Consider the following 19,179-nt stretch of genomic DNA (forward strand, 5'->3'; position numbering starts at 1 on the left):
CCAAATAATCAATTCCATAGGTTTGTGTATAACCCTTTGCTACCAAACGTGCTTTATTTCTTTCTATGGACCCATCTGACTTATATTTCACAGTAAACACCCATCTGCACCCGACCAACCTTTTTCCTTTCGGTAATTCCACAATATCCCAAGTTTTGTTTTTCTCCAATGCTTCCATTTCTACCTTCATAGCTTTCTCCCATTCTTTATTTCCTAATGCTTCAGACAAATTTCTGGGGATAGGAATTGTGTGGAGGTTACAGAGAAAAGCTTTATGACTTGGGGATAGATTTTGATATGTCATGGAGAGGCTCAAAGGGTGTTGTGTGCAAGTTCTAGTTCCTTTTCTGATTGCAATGGGAAGGTCAAGGACATTAGGTTGGTTAAATTCTTCTTCATGATCAGTTTGGTTTGGTGTTTCTGATGGTTCAACAAGTTCAGGATGGGTATCAGGAGTAGTAACCTGTGGAGATGATTGCAACCGAGTAGTTTGATCAGTTAGTCTCTTTCTTCTGGAATATACCTGCAATGGTAGATTATTTTCTAGAATTCCATTATCTATATTTGGATTAGGAGACTCAATGGGTTCATTTGGATTTAGAGACTCAGGTGACTGTAGAAATGGTGACTCAGGCAAGGATTTGGCACGATTAGAAATGGACAAATCAAATAGTGACAAGTCTAGAGGTTCCTTTCCCTTCAGTGACTCCCCCTGATTGTAAGAATGATTAAAAAAGGATTCACTCTCATCAAATGTGACATCTGCGGAAACAAAGAATTTCTTTGATGATGGTTGATAACACTTGTAACCTTTTTGAGTAGGAGAATATCCTATGAAAACACACTTAAGAGCACGTGGGTCTAATTTGCCTCTATTTTGAGAATGAATATGAACATAGGCAACACTTTCGAAGATTCTAGGAACCAATTTATTGGAAATTTCAAAATTTGGAAAGAAATTCCTAAGAGTATCAAGCGGACTTTGAAAGTTCAGAATTCTTGATGGCATTCTGTTACTAAGATGTGCAGCAGTTAGGACAGCTTCCCCCCAATACTGTTTTGGCACCTTTTTGTGAAACAATAATGATCTAGTAATGTCAAGTAACAGACCATTTCTTCTCTCTGCTATCCCATTTTGTTGAGGAGTATTGACACATGAAGATTCATGAATAATTCCCTCTTTTTGGAAGAAAACAGAGAGGTTTTGATTGAAGTAGTCCTTGGCATTATCGGATCGAAATCTTTTAATTGGCACATCATATTGGGTTTTGATCATATTAAAAAAGGTTGGAAGAATTTGACTGACATCTGATTTTTGCTTTAGCAAATAGATCCACGTAACTCTTGTACAATCATCAATGAATGACACAAACCATCTAGCACCAGAAATATTAGGAATGGGAGAGGGTCCCCAAATATCACTATGAATAAGAGAGAATGGGGTTTGACATCTTTTGTGACTAATTGGAAAGGAAGTACGTTTGTGTTTTGCAATTTCACAATCATCACAATGAAAAGACTCAACAATCAAATCTTTGAACAAAGATGGGAACATCCTTTTGATTACATAAAAGGAAGGGTGACCTAACCGACGATGATAAAGCCATACTTTCTCTTTATTGGACATGATAGATTCAGACAAGAATGAACTAGACAAGGAATTCTTAGATATATATTCACCATTGTGGAAATCCAAACAATAAAGACCACATTTCTCACTAGCACGCCTAATCATCTCCTTCGTGTTCTGTTCCTGAAATAAGCAATATGAAGGGAAGAAAGTTACTTGGCATTTGGAATCTTTGGTGAGTTTCTGGATAGAAATGAGATTTGCAGATAACTTTGGGATATGAAGGACATCTTTAAGTATCAAGGATTTTCCAAGTGGTATGTCTCCTTGCCCAGCTACAGTAATAACTGAACCATCAGCTATAGTAATTTTTTTATAGCTAGGACAAGGGGAATATGATATGAAGAGATGAGAGAGACTAGTCATGTGATCAGTTGCCCCGGAATCAACCACCCACGTTGGAGAAAGTTTGTCTGAGACATTAGTAATAAAAGAGTAAGAAATACCTGTGAAGGCCAATGAACAGCTACCTGTTGAAGCTGAATGTTGCAAATCTCCAATTGAAACTGTAGAGTTATTCTCTACGGTTGCAGAAACATTTTCAGAGACTGGAATATTTGCGGCAGTACCATTTTCAGACATGGTTTGGGCAGATAAAGATAGCAAAATGGGATTTTTCAAGATAGGATGAATAAAATTGGCCAGGAATAAGCCTAAAGCTTTGATACCATGTGGAATAAGATTATTGAATAATTTCATTCATATCTTTCTATGTCATGTACATGGCTTTATATATACATAAAAGATTGTGGAATAGAATCACCTAAATCTTTACATTAAGAGAAAGAATCAGAGATATGATATTCTAGATTACCACAATTATACTAAGATCTTAGAGGATCATATCTTGATATGAAGAATATCTTCTCATCTTAGAGGATCACATCTTTGATGACAAGAATATCTTCTTGGAAATCCTCCATCAGCCAACACAAACAATATTTGTACTTGGCATACTGGCTTTTCTTGTACATTGACAACTAAAAGTCTGTCCTCAAAGCCACTTTGAAAACCAAATAATGTTATGGATACTTACTTGCTACTATATTATGGCCCTTGCAAAGGTCCACATTTCCACCGTTTAATTATTTTCTTAGCTTTCTTTCCAGAAAAAGCGGATATCATATGACAATTGTTAATAATGTCATAGTTACTCTCTGCTCTATTTAGTTTACACTATCATTTCTTTCGTCAGTCTTTCACACTGTTTTGTTATAGGCTTGATGTCCCTGAGGGTGGTTTAAAGGCACTTGTACGATTGAGCAATGGTGACATGCGAAAAGCTTTAAACATTTTGCAGGTTCAAACTCCTCATCATTTTTTATCCTCATGTAGATTAAATTTAGATTTCAATTATTGCGGTCAGAGATTTCACATCACGAATCAGTTAAATTCCTTTCTTTTTGCAATGTGCTTGTAGAGATCTTGCTCTCTTATCTAGCTTGACAACCCACTTCCACTGCAGTAAGAAAAATAAGAAAAGAAAGAAAAGAAAAAGGAAAAGTTTTTTGAGGGGCTATCAATCTTCATGGCTGCAGTTATAAATGAGAGATTTATTGGCCGCAATTCACGAAGCTCACAATTGATTTTACGGAGAACTCAAAGGGCCTAAAGTAACTCGGTCTACCTTATTCATTTATGGTAAAAGTGAAATTCTATAGTTACTTAGACCCATTGCTTAAGCATTTTCCCTTGAGCACTAGCTTGTTATGTTGTTCCTGAGGCTAGTTTTGGATGACTCGTTAGGCCATGGTAGAGTCTACAGGGTGACGTTTGCAGAGAACTGATTATTGTGACTGGGGTGGGGGGTTATGTTCTAGGGTTGCTTTGCTTATTCGAGGCCATCTTAATAAATATAATTCTTTTGATATCCTTTTTTTTATCAGTTGGTTTCAGTGAGAAGGACATTACTCTCTGTTAATTGTCATGAGGAGACCATTCTTGGTGAAAGAAAAACGTTGAACATATTAGATAGTTTCAGGCATGCATGAAAACACTGGTACTTAGATTAACTGAAATTACATCCTTGAACTAATAATCACACCAGTCTAGTTTTTTATTCTTTTTGATCTGTCGTAGCTGTCTAGTTCCTGATTGGCATTAATCTACCTATAAATACATTGGTGGAGGGGCTTGTTTTACTGGCTAACAAAAAAAGGAAACCATTGAAAACTATAAGGTGCTCATTGTGCTATTAATGCCATGCAAGAAAAAAAATTAAGCAACTGTTAGTTTGTTTAATTTCAGGCAGGTAGACTATTCTTTTTAGGATTCACTGTCATTAACTTTCAGCTTTATGCAGTCAACACACATGGCTTCTCAGCAGATTTCAGAAGATGCCGTCTATCTGTGCACTGGAAACCCATTGCCCAAGGACATTGAGCAGATTTCTTACTGGCTTCTGAATGAACCCTTTGCTATCAGTTGCAAACGTATCTCAAAGAGTCCTCTTCTCCTGTTTTTCCCATTTAATATATCTGTGCTCGTAGTCAATTTACCCTCTTACTGATTTTTGTACATAATTGTTAATAGGAATATCAGAAATCAAGACACGAAAAGGGTTGGCTCTGGTGGATATTGTGAGAGAAGTAACCATGTAAGTGCACATATTTATAGATCTTTATGTAACAGTTATTTTGCGTAACTCACCTTTGCTCATCTAAACATCAGGTTTGTCTTCAAGATTAAGATGCCGGCAAATGTTCGAGTTCAGCTGATCAATGAGATGGCTGATATTGAGTATGTATCCCATGTCTTTCTTTTTGATGGTTTTTTGTCTTTGCCTTGTGCTAGACTAGCATTTCTGATTTGATGCCAGAGAACCTAAGGCTGGCTTACGGTCAATTTTCTCATTTACTTGTTAAATCATTGACCAATGATATCTACTGAACTCGTGGCTAGATTATTATGCCACGTAAGATGAAATCACACATTTTCTTAACCAGCTGATCTCCAATTATGGATTCTGTGGCTTCTGAACAGTGGATTGAAACCTCTGTTTACCTCACTGCTCACCACCTGCAGCAGAAGAGGAATGAAATACCACTGCTTCTAGAAAGAATTATTCGTGTTATAAAAAGTTGGTCATCAATGGTTTTATATTTTATATAAAAAAGGAATACATGATAAATTTAGTAAAAGCAATGTGAACCGATCTTTTTGTCCATCTTCTTGGTCGAGAATTTAATCAAATTTCTTTTTCACAAAATTTGATTGAAGTATGGTCTCTAGGTTTTCCTACATATGTTTGTAAGTTGTGGATTTTCTGGCTCGCAGGTATAGGTTGACTTTTGGTTGCAATGATAAGTTGCAGCTTGGATCACTGATTTCTGCTTTTACACGAGCAAGATCTGCACTTGTTGCAGCTGCAAAGTAATCATGTTGGACACCCTGGTGGCTTGCCCCGTCAGCTGAAAAATTTGCAATGTTTTAAGATTCTGTGCTATGCAAAATATTGGGAATGTAGGTTTTTAAGCTTCTTGATGTAGTATTGTAGTAAAGATCTCCCAAATGTAAAGTGCAATATTGTTCCAAGTGCTTTGCTGTTCTTGCACATTGTAGCTAAATTTTATATACAAGCTTTGCTCTGTTTTGAGGTTAGTTTTCCCATATAAATTGTACATTCACGCATTGTGTTGTGCTGCCTGGATAATTTGTGCTTTGGTCGAGCTGGTAACTTCACATGGGGGACATGTCCATATTCCATTTTGGACACAGTGCTGGTATGTGCATTGCGCAATGATGAATGACCATTATTAAAGATTTGCAAAGCCATGGATGGGACAATCTTCTCAAGGAGATCTCTATTTTATATTTATATACTGCTAAGAGCTACAGAAGAATCTATACAGTGTGGTGCTTAAATAGTCGACTAACATTCTAGCATGGGAACTCCCCCCTAGACTTTGGCCCTCACAAATCTGGAAGTTTTCATCACCAGAGGCAGTGATGATTTTAGTACTACAAAACTGAGCCTTCAGCAGATGTTGATGTGCTCTTGCTTTAGCCCCGGATGTGAACAGATCGTTGCTCATTAGGGGATTCATATACCTTTTCTTAGTGCTCTGTTGATTGGTTGCCAGATCCAGGACTGAAACGGGGACTCAAAGTTGCATTATATCAGTCTTGGTTACCACTTCACTTACCACTTTCATTAGACGTCCTATTTGACCAGGTGATCTCAACCTCTAGAGTCTGGGATGAGCCATTGTAGCGTTCATGACTGAGGCTGTAAATATCACTGTGTATGGCTTCATTTACCACTTTATCAATTTGGATCGTTACAGTCCCAAGCGTACTCTGAAACACAACAATTTATCGTATCAACATCGTGAACAACTCATTACACTCTTCTAATCCTACTAAGAGCTGCAATATTTACATACACAGTAGTTGTCCCTGCTTTTTTATGTATCTTCGTTTCAGACTATTAGTAGCAGCTGTAACAGTGAACCTTATTGCACATTGTAGTTGGAGTTGAATTGGATATTCTAAATTTAGCATCAGGAACTCCAAAAACGATGAAATTAGTTACCTTTCCAAAAGTAGTTCTGCCTTTGCATGAGATCTGCAACTTTTGTCCCTTCGGTGGAACATCAAAAGCCCATGTGAATCCTTCATTCCATTCTGGGGATGTACTGCGACTAACAACCTGATAATAAACTAGACTGTTAATAAAATTCGGATTAAAAAAATTATTGATGTATCATGTATGTGTTGTTGGTGCATCACGCAACACAAAGTAGTATCTCAGTAAGTGGATCAAATTACATATAACTTCCGGAGGTTTAGAAATGTAATACAGTACTTTCTAGGAAATTTTTAGAGTAGCAAGGATAAAATTGGAAAAAAGTTAATTAAAATCCTTCTTTGTTTTCTGAAATGATAAGTATTTGGAACAGTCATGTTTAACAAGAGTGACAAATGTAAATAAGACCAGGGGGAGTAGTTAGGATGTGAAATTTGGCCATAAGAAAGTAAAACATTGGTGAATAGCAAGTCTTTTATTTCATCAACAATTACAATGCTGACTCATTACCTTTGTTTGTCGTGCCGGACCATTGCCAATAGTCAACCGACAAAAAGGATTTGTTCCTCCCATGACATGTCTTAGATTGTCCGCACGCTTAATGGTGACAGTCAAACAACCTGGTAAGCAATGCAGCAGGCTTTCTGCTCTATCATGGAAACCTGGGGGGCAAGTTTTTATCAGCATTTGTAGGATGGGAATGGCTTCAGCTGCAACCATTGCTTGAGATTTTGACACATCAATTGGCATTGTTGACCAGGATTGTTGGAGTAAGCACAATGTGGTCAATACTGAATCCTGAGCAGCCTCGCTGCCAGATTTCAGTGCTGTCACCAGATGAGGGATACAAAGGGTCCCCGCTTCAGAAATTAGGAGCTTCGGAAAATTGGAAAATATAATAAAAATGCTCTTCAAGATCTCTTCAGTTGCAGTTGCAGTGGGGCACAATTCCTTCTCTAGCGCCGCTGCATGACAATGCATTAGAAATGTTTTAGGCAGACAAGTAGGGAAGAAACACTATTACCACTGTCCAGGACTGAACTAAAAGATATGGAAGGATAAGAACAGAACAAAACGAAAACAAGAAGATCTGCAGTTTGCAGCTTGAATTATCTGGACAATTAAACTTGGAAATTGATGTGTCAAATTCATGAATCAGAAGGATTTACTGCTTCAGTTGTAGATGTTGAAGTATAGCATGGGAACAAATACACAGACTAGAAAACATCATACATCTAGCTGTCTTCATTTACTGGTTTATTTTATCCTGCAGCTTTAGGTTTCAGGTCTATTTTTCCTGTTCTCCTTAATCCTTTTTAGAACTTCTGCTATTTATTTTTTGTAGTAAAAGGGGTTAGGCAGAGAGAGTCATTGTAAGTTTTACACTCCGACAATTTCATGACAGTCCTCGATCTCGGAAAGCCGACTTATTATGACCAATTGATCTAGCTTCCTAAGTTATTCTGAGTAGCGTTGGCTTTCTTTAAGGGTGTGAACACAACTTTAAATTGTAGACACTTAGATCAAAAGATTAAAAAGTTTAACATCCCTGGGAAAAATATTGGAACACAGAATTAGGTCTATAGACTTTCTGGGTCTCAAGCACTCTCATATGAGGTTCTTTTTAAGTAGGTAAGAATTGGTTTTCTGTGCAATCCTATTTATTATGTTAATATATTTGACACAACTAGTGGCATCTAGTTTGACATTTTTCAAAGAATCATTGACTGAAAAAAGGAATGAACATTTTATTTTATAAGCAACACACCTGTCAAAGATCTGATGAGTTCATTTGATGCATAATCCTTAAGCGTGTGATTCGAGAACAAAAACCTTATGAGCAGAGCTGCCTGGACTGTAATTTCTGAATTAGGGGATAGAAGAAGTTCTTGAACTACTAGTATTCCACCTGCTTCTGCGACAGCTCTCCTGTTGGTTCGACTGTGCATGACAAAATTTTGCAATGCACAAATTGCCACCATTTTCATTTCTTCCGTTGGTTGATCTTCAAGCAAAGTTATCAGTGCTCGACAGGCACAGACAGAATCACTTGCTCTAGCAAGTCCTTCATGCTGGGAGAGATCACCAAGTGCAAGAGCAGCAAGAAGTCTTGCGGACTGCAATAAAGTCTGTGGATCTAGTAAATATTGTGCCAGAGGTGCTATTGCATACTTAGATACCTTCAATTCTCTTATTCGGACGTTGTTGAATAGAGCTTCAATCAGACCTGCTGATGCTTCTTCAAACTGGTGAGATCTTAGCAGATCTAGAAGAGCGTCTACAGCACCGGCTTCAGCCATCAGTTCACCATTTGATAGATCAGTCTTTTCATGAGCTATTAGAGCATTTAGTGCAAGAGTAACAGTGCTCTCAACTGTTGAATACAACATCTTTACAAGAACCACCAGGGGAACCTTGAGGTAATAATCAGCGTTAGATTGTATGACATTGCAGAGAATCATAGCTGCTGACTCCCATAATGTATCAGGGGGTAAGGGATCATCTTGAACGATAACCTTTGAAAGCTCAAAAATGCCACCAGCATCAGCAACTTCCTTTGGCCATCTTAATGAGATATTTTCCAAAGCACTAATTGCTGTCTGTTGCAAATTCAAGATACCAATGCCTGCGAGCTGCACTAGGGGCACTACTGCATTTTTTGATGTTATATCTTGCTTGAAATGCTCTTGTGCAAGGAGGTGGGACAGCAGTTCGGTACCAAGCTGCTGAATAGATTGAGCTGGGGATTCAAGAAAGGAAATCAGAGGCTGAATGACCTGGCTAGGAGTAAGTTTTAGAGTGGCAAGACATTGTGGCTTCTCTAGAATATTTACAAGAGTTTGCAACGCACTGTGCTGTCCCCACAATCCAAAATCTGACCTCTGCAAAACCGTGAAAAGAGGTTCTACGATTTTTGCAGCAGATGGACTTCTTGAAATAGCACTACTATTTGTCAAGACACGGAAGAGTTCTGCAATTGTGCAGCATAAGGAACTAGATGCAGTGGGGAGTAGCTCAAGACAATTTTCTAATAGTCCTGCTTTCACCATATCCAACTTGCGTGGAGTTCGGTCTTTACCCAGCTTAATAAGTGCGAAAATAGTCGCTTCAATGAGCCGATGGTTTGATCCGGACACCAGATGAACCAGAATACCAACAATCTCATTAGCTGATGCAAGGTCCACCGGATGCTCATCATCTAAAAACCTCTCGAAAGCACAAATAGCTGATTCCACTGCTCTTTCCACATCTGATTGCATAAGCAGTACAAGGGGATCTAAGCATTCAGAAGCAATAGACAATTCTCTGATGTTAGGATCACCAAAAAGTACAAAGCATAATTCAGCAGCATCACTTTTCAGTTCCATCGAAGAAGATGATGACAGAATTTTATATAAACTCTCAAGAGGATTCCCATCTAAATCAGCCATCACTGCTGCTTTTGTATCATTCCCTGAAGTCAACTTGACCAAGGAACTAAGGGCAGTATATTGTTCACTTTCTGATGCAGTATCAAGCATGTCCGCCAAAGGTTGAACTGCTTGATTCGATGCTTCAGAATTTCTAATGTTCTCATTATCAAAGAGTTCATTTAAAGCCCTAGCAGCACTCAACCTTGCACTCTTCGACCCCAAACGAAGGACAGCAATCAGTTGAACAGAGCAACTAACTGCAGCTTCATGTTGAATAAGAACAGAATTGCTAAATATAATTCTCAGTAGTTCAGAGATTGTTGCCTCAGTCAAGTCTTGAGGGCTCAAAGATAGATACTTCGCTAGAGCATCCAGTGCGCCAGCTTCAGCCATGATTGATTTATTTTCATCATTACCATCAGCAATTTGAGTCAAGAGACGAACAGCTAATGGGGGAGCACCTGCTCTATCTGGAAGTGGTTTTAACAGATCTACCAATAAAGGGATGGTCCTGCGTGCAGTGGAACCAACTCTCACTTCTTCAATTTCAAAGAGGACTTCCAAAGAAACCTGATCTGGGTATCTTACTAATGAAAATTCTTCAGATAGAGCAACAAGATTTGGCATATCTATTTCAATGTGACCAATCAAGCTTATCAGACCAGTGATTGCACCTGAATTTACAACAGTAAGATTTATTCCCTTTTTCCGATGACAGACAAGACTGGCTATTGCCTGAGCAGCAAAAAGTCTGACAATCATTTCGTCTGATTTGAGAAGAAGTGCAAGCGAAGGTATAATGCGCATGGTTGTTGGAGAGGATATAATGTTGGGGTTCTGGAATAAAATAGCTAATAGCAGTGCGCTGATCCACATGCCCTCTGCATCTTCTGCCTGCCATGACAAATATCTCTTCAGCACAATGACCAAATATAAACTTTAAGCAAATCATGAGAACCAACATTACTTCCAAAGGATTAAATTGAATAAAGGTGGCACTGAAAATAATTATCCTTTATTGTCCATCTTTTAGTCACTTTATTAACTGTAGTTTCAGTGATATATTTCTGTGCCTTAAGAGAGGGTAGCTTACACATTAAGAGGTGATTGGAAAGTCTTACCATTTGACCAACTCCAATGGTGTTGTTAAAGATAGCATACACCATAAACCATGAGTATATTGACAAAACAGTGCCTCAATGTAATCCGAAAACAGAAAAAGGACAGAAAAGCTAGTAGAAAGAAGAAGAAAATCTGCACTTCAGATATTCTTGCTCTTGTAATGATTCTCAAAATTGGAACACAGTGAAAATATATCCAAGACTACTTCCTCCATGCACATCTATTATATGAATGATATGGCAGGTGACTAGAAATAGTAAAATAAATGTTTTTTTTTTTTGATAAAGTAAGGTATTTCATTAAAGTGCACTAAGGAGATGCGAAGTTACAAATGAGAACAGTAAACAGAAATTCTAGCTCTGAATAAATGAATTGTTGACTTTTTTAAACAAGTTTTACTGCACTGACTACAGACAGGCAACCAGTCTGTTAACAAAAGCCAACCTACAGAATAAATAAACAGGCCTAAAGCTCAAAAATTGGAAGGACAAAAACGATTGACACCAATGAACAGCTTATTTTTCTTCAGGTGGAAACCCAACTCTAGTTCTCCTGATGAAGAGGCATTCGCACAGCACAAATGGGCCAAAAAATTCAAAAAGCAAACCCCAAGGATGATATAAAATTTACCTGTGGATTGGAACCATGTCTTGCAAGCTTGTCAGCAAGGGACTCAAGGCCCCCACCTTCCACTACAGTGGATGTGTTCTTGACATGAAATGATGAAATTATTGAGAGCAACCACAGGGCAACTGTACCACCCAAAACCGTTGCTGGATCAGGAGCTTCAAACTCATTTCCTTCTCCAAATGGAGTTCTTTCTGTGAAGCCTCTAGGGGTTCTGACGTCAATTTCTAGGGAAGAACACGTGCAGTTTGGCTTCATCATGTCAACTAATGCATATATAAGAGGTTTCAGGTAACCAGATGCATCAAGTGCATCCATTGACTGATGTTTATGCTCCTTGGCGGTACAAATGCTCAATGCGGTTCCACCAACTCTTACTTCTAGAATGCAAGAATTAATTATTCTATCAGCCAATGCGCCGATAGACCTTGATTTTGATAATAACAGATTACCTAGAAACACCGATTGATCTCCACAAAGCCTTGATAGAATTTCTATTGCCTTATCTTGGACAAGGGAAGATCCCTCACAAAGGCAATGTACAAGAGGCTCTAAACTAGAAGGAACTTCAGCAAGTGCAGTGCATGAACTGTAAGTGGAATCTGTGCCTTGTTTTGTCCTCGTCAAAAGTGCAATAAAGTCTAAAGCATCTGCTGCATCAGTACCATCAACATTCATCACATTTAATGATTCCACCATAGCAAGAACAGCAAATCGACATTGAGCACTTCCATTGAATACATCTCCCACTGGAAAGTGCCTCAATAGCCGATGAAGCCCACGTGCTGCATTTCTCCTACCTTCTGACGATCCTTCTCCTAAAACTCTTGTCAAAGCTGAAACAACGTCTTCACGCAGCGCTTCCGCAGCTATCTCTTGATCAGACAACAGATTGGCTAAAGCAGCCACTGCAGTAGCTGCAGAATCAATTGACGCTGTTTTGGCCAGCTTGATTAAAGGTTTGACATGCCCTTCAGCAATATGAGGCATCTTGTGTGTAGATTTTTGTTTTGATGCACGAGATAAAGCATGCAATACTCGAGCTGACTCTGTTGCAACAGCTGGAGAATTGCTTCCCAAAAGTTTCATGCAAGGATTAACCACTTCATCTGTTGCGAGACTCTCACAGATATCATGTCGAGTGCTAAATACATTTGCCAGGACAGAGGCAGCATGTACTTGAGTATTTTCATTTGAGGAATTAAGAACGTGGACTAGCGACATTATTCCTTGGTTAGCAGCAGCACCTTTATTCACAAGGTCAGTGTGAGATGCCAAGGTAAGCACATGGCCTAACACCTCAGTTACATGGGCCTTTGAGCTTGGTAAATCTCCCAGGAGCAATACTAACAATTGATTAGTGGTAGCTGAATCAGCCGCTGTGATTAGCTTTGTTAAAGCCCTAGCTGATGTTTCTTGCCCCTTTGATTCACCATTTTTTAGGAGCCACAATAACGCCTGTATAGCTCCAGCACTTTCAACACAGGCACGATTCTCTTCACTATGACAGCAAAGGTTATGAATAATAAGTGCTGCGTCTTCCTTAGCCTTCTGAGACCCCATTTCTAGTAACTGGACCAGTGGTGGAATCCCACCAGCAGCAGTGATTGCCCACTTGCTCTCGTCAATTTGGTCAGTTAGGATTGCAAGCATTTCAACAGCATACTCTTGATGCTGTTCACTGGATAAACCCAGCAGTGATATCAGTAAGTGAATTCCTTCCCTCTTTCCAATTGCTTCCCAAACAGTCATTCCATCACAGCATAAACGCAACAGGGACAGTATTAAATACTCTAGTGCATCACCACTTACCATTGTTGTGAGCCCAGTAAGAGCCTTCTTAGATTCGGATTGTTGGACACGTTTTGACAGATAAGCATTGCCATAAAGGCTTCCCATAGCCTCAAGAAGACGCTCCTGAACCAATTTATTATCCCGTGGCTTTAGGAGCATTGCAAGAATACTCTCAATCTTTGTCGCATCAAATATTTCTTCTTCTACTTTGTGCTCAAAGACCATAAGAGCATATGCAAGTGTTCCAATTATATCAGCCACTGGAGCAGCTAACCTTGGGGACTGCGCAAGCTCACCCAGATATAGTAACAGAGGAGACATTCCATCACATATATTGGCTAAAGCTTGTATTGCATGCCGCTGAAGTTTCTCTTTTTCCTCTCTTCGCAGTTTTTCTTTAGAAGGAGAAATGACAGATCCTGTAAGTGCTGTGACGCCCTGTGAGTCTACAACAGCTTCCTGTTTCTCTTTTCCCTCACTTTGCAGTCTTTCTTTAGGAGTAATGACAGCTCCTATCAGTGCTGTGACGCCCTGTGAGTCAATAACAGCTTGCTTTGCTTTGGCAGATTGTGAAGTAAGAACCTCTAAAGCCCCAGCTGCACTGGCACGAACAGAAACATCATCTTGCTGAGCTAACAGGCTAAAGAGAGCTTTGATTCCTCCAGAATCAATTACTTTTGGAATGCTATCACTGAATGCCAACATTATACGGGCCAATAAAGAAGCTGCATTTGATTGAGTGGAAGCACTACTAGAAGAAAGAAGTCTAACAATGATGTCCACTCCTCCACCCTCTAGTGTTGTCCTCCAATGTCCATCTTTATCACCACAGAGATTTCTCAAAGCCCCAACAACAAATCCTTCCACTGTTTTGTCCGGCTTCTTTTTTGAATTCAGCTCCTCCCACAAAGTTGGTACGACACCTTCCGTAATGAATATTTTCATGCCAATAGGATCATTTGAAACTCCACTAGATGACACCGCAAAAATTGCTTCCGCAGCTGCTCTCCTTGCATCAGCTGAATCAGACTTCAAAAGTGAAAGTAGAGGTGGAATACATCCACCTAGAAGCACCTTTAACCGCATGTCTTCATCTCTGCACAATACAGTTAAGGTTGAAGCTACGTTGACTTTTGCGAAAAGAGTTGCATTTCTGAGAATTGATATGAACAGTGGCATTGCTTGGCCATGTGAACCAATAAGACGTCGTGCTTCTTTTCTAGCTTTGGCAATGCCTAGAAGACGTGCTGTAGTAAGTTCTTTTTCGTGTGCAGATGATTGATTCAGATGCAGCTGAGCAATAAGTTGTGCAAGTCGTGGCAGTGTCTTTTCCGAATCATCCATTTCTGCAGCTTCATTGGACTCCCTGAAAGTAAATATATAATACCTTTGAATTATCTTAATAAATCTTTTTTAATAGGTTATCTAGATAAATCATATAATGTCTCATGAATTCATGAAAAAGGATAAATAAAACCAAGCAATGTGGAATTGAATTTTTCAATCAGAAATTAACTGAGAGGTCACAATATTTTGGCTCCCTATACATACCAGATGCCCAAAGTTTCTCTACACCTACAAGATACTAATATGTTCTATCTTTCAAGCAGAAGTATAGAATATAGAAACTTCTTTTAGCAAAATCTATAACAACCACAAATAGTAAATAAATGCAGCTACAACACAGAGCAAAGAGAGGAAGAAACCTGCTCTTCTGAGAAGAAGAGGATGACACATCCTTGTCCCCTAATTCAAGGGAAGAAACGTCTGTCATTGGCAACAAGCCTCCACTTTGACACTTTTGTGGCTTCCTACAGAGTGTAAGTATCTTGTGTTAATGAAGCATTCTGGTTAGCTTGGTTACTATATGCACAAACAATAAGTAGTAGAAATTCAAGAAATATAGGAACGTATGGATGCATTTTTCTTCATAATCCTTCATGAGAAACATAAAGCAGACGCGCAAGAAAAAAAGGGAAAAGGAAGAAGAATAACACGAAACTCAAACAACGTTCACATTCATGCTTACCCCAACAATTTTCACATTCTTCAAACCAACAATCACAATTCCACATAATACTTGTCACCTCCACCAACAACAGATAACTTTGTCCACCAAGTTAGGACATATGTGAATAAATCACTAGTGTTTTTGTCTTTGGTGGGGATTTTAACCTGTCACCTACTCACGACCACTGGGCCACACCCTGAGTGCTTAAAATTTCAATATTTATTGAAGCATACAAAAATATTCTAATTTCCCAGAGTCCAGTTAATCGTGAAAAAACCATTTCAGTGGCACAAAATTCAACCAATCTACTCAACAAATAACAATACACTTAAATTCCATTGCAAGAAATGTTTTAACAACAATGCAAGGTAAAGGAGAAAAAAAAATAACAACAAAGAATTTTGCATATAAACCTTGTCTCTAAAATTTGCTAGAATCCTGCAAAATTCAGCTCCTCTTGCTCTCCAGGGTTAGAAATCAGAAGAAACCCGGAATTTCTCGCCAATTTAAGAAGTGCTTATAGATAATATGTACGTATATATCTACAAAATATACGTGTAGAGGTATATATATATAAATATCTTTTTACATAATGGTATAACAAGGCTTTACCCAGAAAATCTGCATAACCCAAAAAAAAAATAAATTAAAAATCAAAAGCAATTCATCCTCATTAACGCAAATACACATGCAGGTAACAAAGATATACACACATTAATGTTTAAATGTAACTATACAAATTTATTACATGTCTGATTGAACGAAAAAGAGCATTTGCAGAATCTACAATCTAGAAATGGTCATTCACATGAAAATGAATTGGAAAAGATTTAGTATATTGTTTTTAATGGATTCTTCTCAAATTGAAAAAAAAAAATTGACGCACAAGGTACCTTGGGGAATTGTAGAGTTGGAAGAAGAAGAAGAAGAAGATGGAGAATGGAGTGAGACACGATTACACGAAGGTGTAGAGAGAGAAAGAAACAGAGGAAAAATAGGAGACAGAGAGAGACTCTGAATTCTGTTTTTCTTCTCTCTTTCATTTTTCATGCGGTGCTTTATTTGCGCCTATATTTACACATGCAATTATATCTATGTAATAAAAAAATATACTACTTCCCATATGAATATAGTAAATATAATTATATATTAGGCAAAAGATATTTTCATGTAGACGGCAACTATTAATTATAGTAGTACTATAGAGTTTGAGTGAAGTTTTTTTTATTAGTAGTTGATGTATTGTCTTTGTAACCTATAAATAGTAGGTTGTTTAATTTTGACATAATTATATGGGATTGCATCCTGAATAATACAAAAACAAAACATTTAACTAATATTCTTGAACTCTAGAGTTTTCATATTCAAAGTCTACTTCATACTTTATAGCATTTATTCACAAACAATTCTTAATATGAGATCAACATCGCTTTAAGGTTATTTGATGCAATGCAAACGTTCATCACATTGTTCTATATATTTATTCACAAACATTTATCACAGTGTTCATCGGATGCAATGAAATGAAAGGGATTGAACGAATATGCATGATATGAAAATAAAGTTTTTTTGACAATAGAAGGCATATTACTTCTAGTTGATTCTTTGGCCATTTTGTGTAAAATTCTAAATCGACGAGGCGCTATTGAATGTTATGATGAGTTGAAGAAGAGGTAATGTTATGATGAACTTGAGAAGAGAGATGCTCAAAGGAAGGGAGTGAACGTCACCTTTGTTAATCAATATTAGCATTTTTGATGAAACAGTGTTGAATGACATCCTTTGCCATAAGATGTGGCTCTACAATGTTAAATTAAGAAAGCTTGCAGAATTTTGACTTGGAGCTCCAAAAATAGTTTTAGACAGATCTTTGACAAATGAAGAGCACAAAGAGTGTTTGAAGTATTGTTGAGCGGATATTTGCACATTTATTTCTTCTTTCTTCTATTTAAGTTGAATGATTAGTATAATTTGATTATCCTGTTTGAAGATTTATGTTAACATTTTGATTATCAATCTTGTGCTTAATTATTTGATTGTTTGATCACCAATTAAATATTATCTACAAATCTAAAGTTGAAATCGAGAGAAGGAACAGTAGATTGCACATATGATAAAATAAAGTTGAACTTGGGTGAGGGAACCATAGATTGAACATATGAACTCGGGAGAGAGAACCACTTATCTCTAAATATCTATTTCTTCAAATATCTTCAAGTTTTCAAGACTTCCATAATTTCAATTTTTTTCTAAGTAAAATGCACGTCTAAACACAACTTCAAATTCCAAAATTCATTACTCCAAAAACTCATTTTTTCAAGTTTCAAGTTCAAAATCTATGGTCAAACGGGAGCTTAGATTCGATCCGGGGCAGGATTGCATGCTGATGTTTGGGGCAATAGGGATCGTCAGGCATGACTGTGCTCCAGAAGTGCATTGAGATTCATGCTGATGCACGAAGGCAAAATCATCTCAATTGCAACTTGATTCAAATTCATTTCAAGTTGGAAATTCCGACGATCCAAGCTTGTTGCGAAGAAGGAACACTAGGCTTCATCAATTTGGACACTGAATTGTTGATTCATTCTTCAGCAACTGAGAACATGGTGCAGGGAAAACACTGCAGCTAGAACCAGAGATAAATTCACAATTCCACTTCATAGATGGGGCTAGCCCAAATAAACTGATGTTTTTCATGTGTATGTCCTCAAATGGTGCTTCCTCTATGCCTACTAGCAAGGGAGGTCTCTTTGATTCTAGACTGACCACATTACTGATAAAAATACCTCTTACTTTAGGTAGTGCTTTAGGATCCCATTTCTCGTCAGGGTGGTCATTTGCTCCCCTGCTAAATCTAATGGGCACCTTCACTCTTTCCATTCTCATGTTATTTATCGTAATATTGACGATGTATCCACCTCTGCCAATATCAGTTTTAATCCGCACACCAGCTGCGGAATCTCTAACATATAAGTCTTCTATGAGGACATTAGAAACACCTCCAGACATCTCACTGCCGATACCAACCCCTGAGCATGTTGGGGTTGTGCCTTTCACTCTCCTTACAATGATGTTTGAGCTTGGACGAGCCATTTTCATACCATACTGATCCCACCCGCTTTTCACTGATATAAGGTCATCACCACTCTCAATGTAACAATCTTCAATGCAGACATTCAAGCTGGAGTCTGCCAACAAAACAATTACGCATATAAAATTAGATATTCTAGACACTCTTAATCTTACAATCTAGTTTGCATAAGTAATAAAATAGAGCGGACAGTTTTATATGCCTAGGATAGATGAATCGATGGAAAAACAGGAGAAGTTCGGTTAAAATTGAGGGTGTGTCTGGTATGTAGATGTTTTTCATTTTTCCCATGTTTGATTGGTTATAATTTTTGGTTTCTCTAGGAAAACAAGTTCCCTAAAAATAAGAAAAATGACTTGCCTATAGAAAGTAGGAAATAAAATCTTGTAAGTGACATTGCATGTTTATTGACTCCTCGCCACTCTTCAACGCACCCTCCGTAGTCTATATCCCCACTACACACACCCTACGCTCCACCTCATCCTCTAGTGTTTGTCTAGATTATATACAAATGCTTTTGGGACAATACTCTCTACTTACTTATCAAACACAAAAAATTAATTAAGAAAACCACTTATTTTTTATGAAACATTTTCCTTCATACCAAACACACCCTGAAAGTAGAGGTGAAAGAGATGTGATAATTTTTCCCTTCAGTTTAGTTTTAGCGTGGCTTTTTAGTTGAATACGGGAGATACACTAGATAATAAAATTTCAAATCATTCTTCTTTCTCCTGGTAAAAGATTTCAAGTATTACATCAGAACTTAATGGGCGATATAGGATATACCTGCATCAATGCCATCTGTGTTAGGGGCATTAAGAGGAGCCAAAATAGTCATGTTTCTGATTACAATATTCCTGAAACAAATGCAACATCAGGCGTTACTCTACCAGCTAACATGGATAATTTGGCGAATAAAAATAGCTCTCGTGAAGGAAAACTAATGAAAGGAGGAAGAGC

The 19,179-nt window shown here is 37.9% G+C and overlaps 4 protein-coding genes across 4 annotated transcripts in view; 2 read left to right on the top strand and 2 right to left on the bottom strand.

Moving 5' to 3' along the window:
• LOC125872104 (replication factor C subunit 3) overlaps positions 1 to 5,225 on the top strand; it is a 9,344-nt gene extending 4,119 nt beyond the window's left edge. Inside the window, exons 5-9 of the mRNA XM_049552778.1 lie at positions 2,849 to 2,930; positions 3,933 to 4,062; positions 4,163 to 4,226; positions 4,301 to 4,369; positions 4,907 to 5,225. Of these exons, the coding sequence (XP_049408735.1) occupies positions 2,849 to 2,930; positions 3,933 to 4,062; positions 4,163 to 4,226; positions 4,301 to 4,369; positions 4,907 to 5,006 (445 nt within the window). The 3' untranslated portion in view covers positions 5,007 to 5,225. The remainder of the gene's footprint in view (positions 1 to 2,848; positions 2,931 to 3,932; positions 4,063 to 4,162; positions 4,227 to 4,300; positions 4,370 to 4,906) is intronic.
• The window catches only part of LOC125872110 (superoxide dismutase [Mn], mitochondrial), a 333,170-nt gene that overhangs the window by 213,709 nt on the left and 100,282 nt on the right, over positions 1 to 19,179 (top strand). The window lies entirely within an intron of this gene.
• On the bottom strand, positions 5,417 to 15,665 carry LOC125872081 (protein CELLULOSE SYNTHASE INTERACTIVE 3-like). The gene is made up of 7 exons (XM_049552757.1): positions 15,539 to 15,665; positions 14,821 to 14,925; positions 11,324 to 14,480; positions 7,927 to 10,465; positions 6,669 to 7,123; positions 6,165 to 6,281; positions 5,417 to 5,929 (listed from the first exon to the last, which is right to left on the bottom strand). The coding sequence occupies exons 2-7, from the start codon at positions 14,886 to 14,888 to the stop codon at positions 5,768 to 5,770; spliced, it is 6,498 nt and encodes a 2,165-aa protein (XP_049408714.1). The 5' UTR covers positions 14,889 to 14,925; positions 15,539 to 15,665; the 3' UTR covers positions 5,417 to 5,767.
• LOC125872111 (probable polygalacturonase) lies at positions 17,338 to 19,175 on the bottom strand. Its single transcript, XM_049552785.1, has 2 exons — positions 19,006 to 19,175; positions 17,338 to 18,313 (listed from the first exon to the last, which is right to left on the bottom strand). The coding sequence occupies exons 1-2, from the start codon at positions 19,055 to 19,057 to the stop codon at positions 17,682 to 17,684; spliced, it is 684 nt and encodes a 227-aa protein (XP_049408742.1). The 5' UTR covers positions 19,058 to 19,175; the 3' UTR covers positions 17,338 to 17,681.

Source organism: Solanum stenotomum, chromosome 8 (genome assembly GCF_019186545.1).
Source record: "Solanum stenotomum isolate F172 chromosome 8, ASM1918654v1, whole genome shotgun sequence".
In the NCBI taxonomy this organism is placed as follows: Eukaryota; Viridiplantae; Streptophyta; class Magnoliopsida; order Solanales; family Solanaceae; genus Solanum; species Solanum stenotomum.